The sequence below is a fragment of the Physeter macrocephalus genome, chromosome 13 (assembly GCF_002837175.3).
Source record: "Physeter macrocephalus isolate SW-GA chromosome 13, ASM283717v5, whole genome shotgun sequence".
NCBI lineage: Eukaryota > Metazoa > Chordata > Mammalia > Artiodactyla > Physeteridae > Physeter > Physeter macrocephalus.
The window spans coordinates 4,440,914-4,450,329 of record NC_041226.1 but is presented as its reverse complement, the minus strand read 5'-3'; the positions used below and the strand labels follow the sequence as shown (position 1 = coordinate 4,450,329).

Sequence of the window (9,416 nt, the reverse complement as noted above, 5' to 3'; positions counted from 1 at the left end):
GGAGCCTGTGCTCCGCAACGGGAGAGGCCACAGCAGTGAGAGGCCCGCGTACCGCCAAAAAAAAAAAAAAGAAAAAAAAAAAAAAAGAAAGCCTCAGGTTGGGCTTATCAGGGGGAAAAAATGCATTAGTACTGTTTAGTACTCTTCTCTAATGCTTACCAAGTGGAATGCTTTACTATCTGGTTTAACTTTATGTTTTTCCATATACTTGATAAGGCTGCAGTTGGTATACCTGAAAGAGAAATACTATGAAACAGCTATATTAGATATGAGGTTAATTTTACATTGGCTGAAGTTTTTCCAAACAGAATTATTTTAATGATAACCGACACAGAACATATATTGAAAATGGTATTCAATCAATTTTATATTTCATTCAGTATTCACACTAGTCACTTCTGAATGGATACTACGGATTAAATGCAAGATAATTTCATGAATAATATACACAGTTTGGCTTTGTTCACATGAATGCTATCTCAACAATTATCTTAAATAACATATGGGTCAAGAGTTTAACTCGGCCTTACTAGTTTAAAATAAATACAAATTTAAAAAAATTTGTCACAGGTCTATAAACTCCCTCTCCCAATCCCCTTGATCTTACATTGAGAATAAATGAAATACTCCTTCTTCTCCATTAAAACTTACTTAAATTTACAACCAACCTGGGTGGGTAGGCAGGTGGCTATCAGCAAGGTTTGTTTGTTTCAGTCTCTTAGTGCTTCAGCTATGATACTTTCCATGGATGCACAGCTTCCCGAAAGTAATAAATATGGAAAGAAATGAACTGACTTTTTCTCATATCCAAATCAGCTGCTAATATGAGATATTCACCTTCTTTCTATCACCATTCAAACATATTAAGAAATGAAGACTATCATAATGCAAAAATATTTATTAGAGTAAATAAGTAAAATTATTTAATAGAATAATCTTGTGTTGAGTATATCTACCATGTTGAGTATTCAATCTTATACTGAGAATTCTAGAAAAGCAAAAATCAACAAAAGGTCTATTTTCTTTCCAACTTACGTATTTCTTCTGAAATCTTTCATTAATGTTGAATGTTCAGGCATCTTTTTTATATCTTCCCAATCTTTATCTGTGAAATACATTGATACAATTTTATATTGTCTAGGTTCCTATTCTCAAGAATTTTAATAAAGGTTACTTCACTTTTCATTACCTGTCCTATACTTTTAACTTCCATGAAAGCACGGACTTCAAATAAATGGTCAGCTATAGTAAACATCTTAAACACGTAAATGCAATTCCCCATACCTCGTACTGAGTTCAATCTATCTCTTTTTAACTTTATTTTTTGAGTGCCTACTTTCTATATGTTTTACTATAATTTACCTCAATTTCTGTAACAACAGAGGAACAAGTTATAAATAAATATTTCTGTTATTTAACAGTTCTGTTTCTATTTGTAAAACCACTTTTGTCCCACCAAATTTCTCGGTTAAATCAGCACCCAATCTCCTCAACAATAAATGTACTATCTTGCCCCTCAGCAGCTTTAGGCTGTACTTCTTTTCCTATGGCCCTCCTCACTTTCCCCTCATTAAATACACTGCTTTATGTGGTCATCAAGGTAAGCAGTAGCAGCTCTTTGAAATGGAACAGAGCAGGATGTAACTAGCATATTAACAAGTCAGCTGGTGCCTTGGCTAGTTTCCAGCTACTGGATACATTAGGTGGGAAATGCCTCAATCAGTCTTACTGGCATTAGAGCTACTCAACACCACACGCTTTTTAAGAAGCTTGCTGTCACCCTCAGGGCACTTCACTGCGAGCCCACAGGTGCCCGCACTCTACCAGGTAGCTTCACAGCACTTCAGCTTTTAAATGACCTTCAGAGGTTTGCTTTTCTTTCAACTGACTTATAAAAATATTTGCTACCTAACCTCCACAGATATCACATATTGTAAACTAAACACATACTTTAAATTCCTAAATGGCATTTTCTCCTTAACTACTTCCTTGTTCAATATCTCTATTTCTGTCAATTTCTCAAGCTAGAAATCCTGAGATAATCTTTTATTCTTTCCTCAATTACATGCTTCCTGTCAAAAATTATACCTTTATTCTTTCTTCTCCATCCAAATCACTTTATACCTGGAGTACTGCTACAGCTAAGCAGCTGGTTTCCTGACTTGAGTTACCTTTCTTAAATTGATTTTTACATACCCCTGCCACACTAATCTGTCTAAAACTGAACATAAACCATGTCACGAGTTCTCAAGAACTTTTATCATAGAGTCTCATTCTTTAGCACAAGTCTAAATTCTGCTGCCTGCCTTTCAGGTTCCTTATAAGCTAAGCCTACCCTAACTGTGGAACCACAAACTAAGAACCATTTTAGAACCATCACCAATGGAGGCTGCCCCCAACTCCACCCCTGTAAGCCATGCTCTTTCCCCTGGGGCCTCTGAAATGAAGGGTACATTCAGAGGTGGGAAGAAAAGGCCATTCTCCCCACCTACTCAAACTACTCCCACTCTCTCAACATTCTCCTTAGAGCAGTTCAATGTCAACTCCAAGAGGGCAACAGTCATGTCTGTTATATGGACAATATTTCATATTTAACACAGTGCCTGAAACATGGCAGGTGCTCAATAAATAAATATTTAGTGAATAAATGAAATTCCCATCACAACAAAGCAATCTTTGTAGAAATGTCAGTCAATTTTGGAGAAAGGTAGTTATTCTGCATTTACTGATAATCAACACTTACAAGGGATGTGGAATTATATCTCCCAGATATTTCTGTATTAGTTTCGAGTTACTGACCTAAGAAAAATTCATAAAAAGAAACAACTTCTAATAAGTACTTGACTAGCCAGAACTATGTAGGGGTTTTAAACAAATTTTCTTTATTCTGGACCTCCGGGCAGCATTTCTGGCGAGTGAAGAATGGCTGTCTTGTGGCACAAGGGACCGGGATGCAGCTAGAGACCTAAAGCCTGTGACGGGACACCCAACAGCTCCCTCCCTGCTACAATCAGTGCCGGCACGGCCGCTGTGCAATGTGAGCCCTTCACTCACATCCTGACTGTTCTAACTTCAAAGAATGTTCTTACTGACAAGAGTTATACAGCAAAAAATGCTATTATTCAATACAATGTACTGCACAGTGCCCTAAACAGAAATACTGTTCAAAGTTTGTAATCAAATACCAAATAATGACATTATTATATATACTGCCGGACAAAAATACATACTACTGAATTTTTATTTCCTCTCCAGTGGTGAGAATTAAAGGCACCTTTTAAATACAGATATTGCAATCATTTAAAATATGAAACAAAACCAAACCAAAAACCAAAATGAAACAAAAGTACACCCCGCAAATTCAAGAAACCCCTAAATATTTTGCGCTAACATGTGAACGCCACAAATTTTGCTGTTTCTCTGGGCCTTTGACTAATGCAAATCACCAACACAGAGCACAGAGGAAGAGTAGCTTTCATCAGCTAAAATACACACCTTCCCAACGGAGATATCTAAGTTCAAACAACAGTGATTTAAAAACAAAAACAAAAACATAATGTGTACCTGCAGGAAATCCCATTACATTGAATATTCTGTCCAGCTGGTCATGGTGATAAGGATTACTAGTTTTGATGTCCTCTTGTCGACAGTGAAATATTGGTTCTGACGTTAGTAGTTCTGCAAATATACACCCTATAGCCCAAATATCTTTAAAACAAAAAGAAAGAAAAAAAAAAAGGAAAAGAAAAGAAAAAAAAGGAAAGGAAAAAAGAAAAAGAAAGGAGGAAAATAAAGTGGTTCTTTCCAAAAGAAAATGCATTTTTATGTTGGCAGGGAGTGTTTTTTAGCTCTTTTTCTCCCCTGAAAAGCCATATTAATTCCTAGCAATTATAAATATCAAGGAATATTGTCTGTACATACATATTCCCACCCCACACACCCCAGTGTTTCATTCCCTGTTAAACCTCCATCCCACCCAGTGGTTTCAGTCCAAGTTTAATCAAATTTATTACCTAAAAATTTTGGTGAGTTTAAGTGCTTCAAACATTACCTTATCTATGAAATACATACAAAGCTGCAGATGGAACATGGGAACCATAAACAAATAAAGCGAAACAAAAAAAATAAACAAACAGAAAACCCAAACAGCCCGTGAAATTGTGCATACTTGCCAAAAACAATCAGCACCATATTTTGACATAACAAATATTTTTTATTACTATCTAGTTTATGTACTTATCAATTTGTGAAGCTTAACAATTATCCCGCCGTGTTAGCACTAGTTAGCAAGGTACTGTTCCAACAAGAAAAAGACAATGCCTAATGAATTTCAATATTCTAATGAAACAGCATTTATACTGGAAGAGCTTTTTGCTCAAGTGTTTCTCCATGCTATAGCAGAGTTAGACTTTGCAAGTTTAAGTGTTTTACAAAGACAAGAAAATATGGGGCAAAATGCTACCTTTACATAGGCACAGAGGTGACAAATTCATAAGAATTATTTAAAAGCCAGGCAAATGGATTCCTCTTTATACAACAAATTTCTTTCACTCACTTTAAGATACAGGCTAACTTTCATTCATATTAAATTCTTACTAAGAGAACGATTAGCAGTGGAAAGATACATATGCCAAGCTGGAATGTGAAGCTGAAAGCACTCCACTGCTACCCAACTAATCCCTAACCCGACCATGGTAACTTCCCTACACTCTGCACAATGCTGTGCACACAGCAGGCACTCAATAAGTGGTTTCTCACTGACATAACCAATACCTGTGGTAAACATAAATAACTAGAGAAGGACAAAGTAAAATCACTACTTTATTAAGGCCGATTATTCAGGTATGTTAATAATGGTCACTTAAATAGAAAGTGGGAAAAAATGTTAATTTATAAATAACTGAAAATTCCTAAAATCTAAAACTGGAATATAGATATTTAATTTAATGTAAAATTATCACACTTACATTTCAAAGTAACAAGTTAAACATCTATTTACTTTAAGATGACAAACGAGACTACAAGCAAGTGATTTTAAAAATGACACTGTCTGCCCATCAGTTTTCTCCCCCATCAGAGAATCAAGTCTGGCCAACACCACCATACGGAAAAGTCTCATCAAGATATAAAAGCCAAGCTATTTTCGTTTTACCGTCAGAGAGTAAGCGGGAAAATTAATTATTTTGTGATTATTCTTTTTACATGGTTATCCCATAGGAAGCTGACCTTTGATCATCTCAATCCAAGGGAAGATAGGCAAGCTGAGTGGGGTCACCAAGAGGGCCGGGGGGTCAGTCTGCATCTGTAAAACGCTACTCATAGCACCCAAGAGACACTGCAACAACTCAGCCTGGTTATGAAAACTCGAACAAAAAAATAAAACATGTAAAGGAAGATGAGAGGTAAGTAAACAGTTTAGCTATCCTATGCTGCTTTAAAAAAAATAGGAAAGTAGGAAAATTACTTTACTGAACCTTGCGTAACTTTACCCTAAATAACCTCTCTTTTCTATTATCTTTCACCTTCGATCAATTTCACCATCCTTCCCTTCTTCAAATCCAGACATTAATCACGAATTTGAGTTAGCTGATCAGGCTATTACTTCAGATAAATTTCTAAATCTTTGTAAACAAGTCTCTCCTACCTTGCCTATTTTTTCAGATTGTGCCATGGGAAAGTCCCTTCCTGCTCCCCTACCTGTCAAACTCCTTCTAGAAAGACTTTCCAAATTAAAAACATACAAATCCCATCTACTTCTCAAAGTATGTGATATTCATGTGTAGCTACTGAGCTAACCAGGCAAAGTGGACCGCAACTGGGGGCTACACAGAACCAAACGGGGGGAGGAAAGGTGTGTTAAATTTGTTCTAATCAACAAGTGTACTAACAGTTAGCCCCTATCTCAATGAAAGAGAAAATTCTCATCCTCCCGGTTTTACTGAAGTTCAGACTTCAGTAAAACTTTTAAGGCTGCCCTAGTTGACTGTTAATAGATGACTGATCCCCTCTCTCAGCCTCTCCACAAGGTCAATCAAACAAAACCCCCAACACTCACGACTGAATCAAACTTTGTCCCCAGGGGTACAGTGCTGACTAAGCTACCATTTTCTCTCTTGGGCTTGATGACTCAGCTTGCAGTTCCATACAACGGAGTGAACGAGCACAGCACTAAGATCTATTCCCCACGAGGGTGGGAACATGCTGGCGGATGTGCTCAGATCTCCCCTGTGCTCTCTTGCTTCTTTTTAGCACCTTCAGTCTAACATAACCCACCAAACTCCACTGGCAGATTTAACCGTTCTAAATGAGACCACTAAAATGAACGTAAGAACATATCCAGCAAATAATAGGTAAATTCAACCACAAAGGTGCTTCTATCTGCTGAGCCTACTACAACTACCAGACAGGCAAGTCAAAACGCTAGGCAAGTGCCTTCAGGGTGGTGGTGGGGATCTGCTGGGTGCTTTACTGCACCCTTAGGCTACCCACCTGTGGAGCGGGAGGAACTGAACGGTGTGAGAGAGACTGGAAGCAAGGAAGAAGTTTCATTTTCTACTCCTGGCTTCTATTTTTTTAAATTTATACTAAAAATGGCTTATATATGATTTCTGTCTCTCTCTCAAACAAAAAAGCAATTTGTAAGATATCTACATTATCACTTTTTTGAGCAAACATTTTGATAGAAGAAAGCATTTTCCAGGATTGCTCTGGGCCGGGCCAGGCATATGCGAAGGGACTGGGACTGACCTTGGTCTCAAGTCATCTGCCCTCAAGTCAGTTCCCTCTGCTCTCGCTACCTCAGAAGGCAGTGGTTTCTATCCAATGTCACAGAACTTTCAGAGCTGAAGGGGATCTAAGAGATGATTTAGGCTACATTCTCATCTTCAAAATATGAGGCCGTAAAGGACTAAACGCCTTGCCTAAACACCGTCCCCCTCCCCGAGTGGCAGAGCTAAGGCTACAAGTCAGAGCGCTAGTCTTGGTTCCTTCTGTTGTTCAAAGATGGCAACACAGTTTACGCACACAGTCATACTGTTTTCTCAACTGGATGGAGATCCCTTAGGGGTGAACGACATAATTTGCGTTCATTTTGGTTTCTCTTAAGTTTTAAAAAGTCTAACAGTTATCCAATAAATTTTGATGTTGATGAGAAGGAGGAAGGCCTTCTCTTTGCTAAATTATAGAGCCATTTGAACAAAGGAATCTATCTAACAGCTGGTAGTCTAGCTTTGTGACAAACAGCCCTGACCTAAAACTGCTAGACTGCAGACTGTCCTGGTGAATAACAGCTTATACAACTCTCAATGCTCACAATAAAATACAGATTTCTGAAGAAAAAAGAAAAAAGTAATAAATGATGAGCCAGAGTCACAAACCTACGTTACAGTTTATTTTTTACTCAATTTAAATCAATTCAGTGTTGAGTTTTCTGTTAACAGCAGCTGAGATTAGGTAATTATTTCCTTATTTGTATAGCCTCTTAATATGTCTTACCAAAAGTAACACTGCTTTTAAATATTCATTTTCTAGGTGGAAAAAATACCTAGGTGTCATATTAGTTTTCATGCTTAACCATTTAGAATACCTTTGTAAAAAAGATAACCAAATGTGTGCTTAGGTAGTAATATACATTCAAAAACAGGGCTGGCTTCAATAACTTTTATTTTTCTTCCTAACTGACTTTTAAAAAAATAAATATTTTATTTTGGAATAATTTTAGATTTGTAGAAAAGTTGCAATGGTATAGTACAGAAAAGTCTTGTGTCTGACTAACTTAATCTACCTTTATTTTTCTATACAATAAAATGTGATCTCAAGGCAGATATAAAGATTAGTGAACACAAAAGATTTTGTGAAAAAAGACATGCTGGATTCAAGATTAATATGGGGGAATGATTACAAGTATTTCCCGGGCCTCTCACTGTTGTGGCCCCTCCCGTTGCGGAGCACAGGCTCCGGACGCGCAGGCTCAGCGGCCATGGCTCACGGGCCCAGCCGCTCCGCGGCATGTGGGATCTTCCCGGACCGGGGCACGAACCCGTGTCCCCTGCATCGGCAGGTGGACCCTCAACCACTGCGCCACCAGGGAAGCCCTCTCCTTTCCTCTTCTTGAGTATATATTGAAATGACAGCAAAGAAATAAAGGTCCAAATCCACAGTAATAGAGAGAACCGGAGGAGACCATCAGGGACAAGACCCATTCACTCACTCAGCAGAGTACTCAGTTCTCACCTTGCAGGCAATGGCCTCCAGTGGTGAACAGCTGGTCTAGGCTTACCCATTTAGGGGATTTCAGACAGGAAGACGGAAGTGTGATGGGTAAGGCTGATGGTGTGACCAAGGAAGTTCTCTCTGAAGAGGGAGTATTTTGACTAAGATACGGATGAAAAGAGACTGCACATATGCAGACCTGATCTAGCAGAGATACAAATAAAAACACTTCTGCAAACAGTTCAGAGAAGGCCCCAGCCCGCAGTATTACTGCTGAGTGGGAAGCAGACTTGCCCGGCACAGCTCTGGGGAGATTCTGTGCTTGGAGAATTGGCTACAAAGTCTGTATTTTGAACCCTTGATCTCTCCCCACCCCCTACTGCCCTGGGGCTACCAGGTACACAAAGCTTGGGCCAAAAGTTGGAGATTCTTCCCTTAAAGAATCTGAACGTCCTCGGTGCAAAGACTTGTGCATACTGGCATTTAGGATTCCCCAGTTAACGGTAGTTCTCTGCTGGATCACCCTGAAGTAAAGCCTGCCAATCTATGAGCCCTCTGATCCATGTACACTAAGTTCCCAAGCAGCTTTTTGTAACCTGATTCTCAAATGCAAAGAGACATCAAGGGTCAAAAAACAGCTCAAGAACACCAGCCACATGAAAGGGAGAGACCAAGACATATCAGTTAAAAAAAGTGACTACAAAGAAAACACAGATAATTATTCCAGAAATACAGCAAATTACAAACAATTAGAAAGCATCTTTATCACTGTCCTCACACGTATTTAAGAAGCTTTTTTTTTCCATAAAGCAATACAATATGTTAAAAAAAAAAAGAATAATCAGAGAATAAGAAGGGGTTCTTAGAAATAAAAAAGGCAGAAAAGCATGAGAAGAAAAGTGGTATAAAGGATCAATCCAAGAAATCCAACATCTGCCTATACTCAGTTTAGGAAAGAGAAATAAAAACACAGAGGAGGCAATCAAGACTAGCTCAAGAGGATTTCCCACAGACATGGGACATAAACTTCGAACTGAATGTGCCTACCAAGTGGCCAGCACACCACTGTGAAATACAAGGGTGAGAAATCCTATTTGTTTTCAGAAAGGACAAAACCCCAGGTAATTCACCACTGAATGAGAACAAGACCAATGTGAGACTCTCCATTAGTAACACTGATGCTAGAAGACAATGGATGAGCATCA

At 38.4% G+C, this 9,416-nt stretch overlaps 1 protein-coding gene across 1 annotated transcript in view; it reads right to left on the bottom strand.

Moving 5' to 3' along the window:
- CDK8 (cyclin dependent kinase 8) overlaps positions 1–9,416 on the bottom strand; it is a 105,726-nt gene that overhangs the window by 7,313 nt on the left and 88,997 nt on the right. The window contains exons 7-9 of the mRNA XM_024125839.3: positions 3,565–3,708; positions 1,036–1,105; positions 160–232 (exon numbers count right to left, since the gene is read on the bottom strand). Coding sequence (XP_023981607.1) covers positions 160–232; positions 1,036–1,105; positions 3,565–3,708 — 287 coding nt within the window. The remainder of the gene's footprint in view (positions 1–159; positions 233–1,035; positions 1,106–3,564; positions 3,709–9,416) is intronic.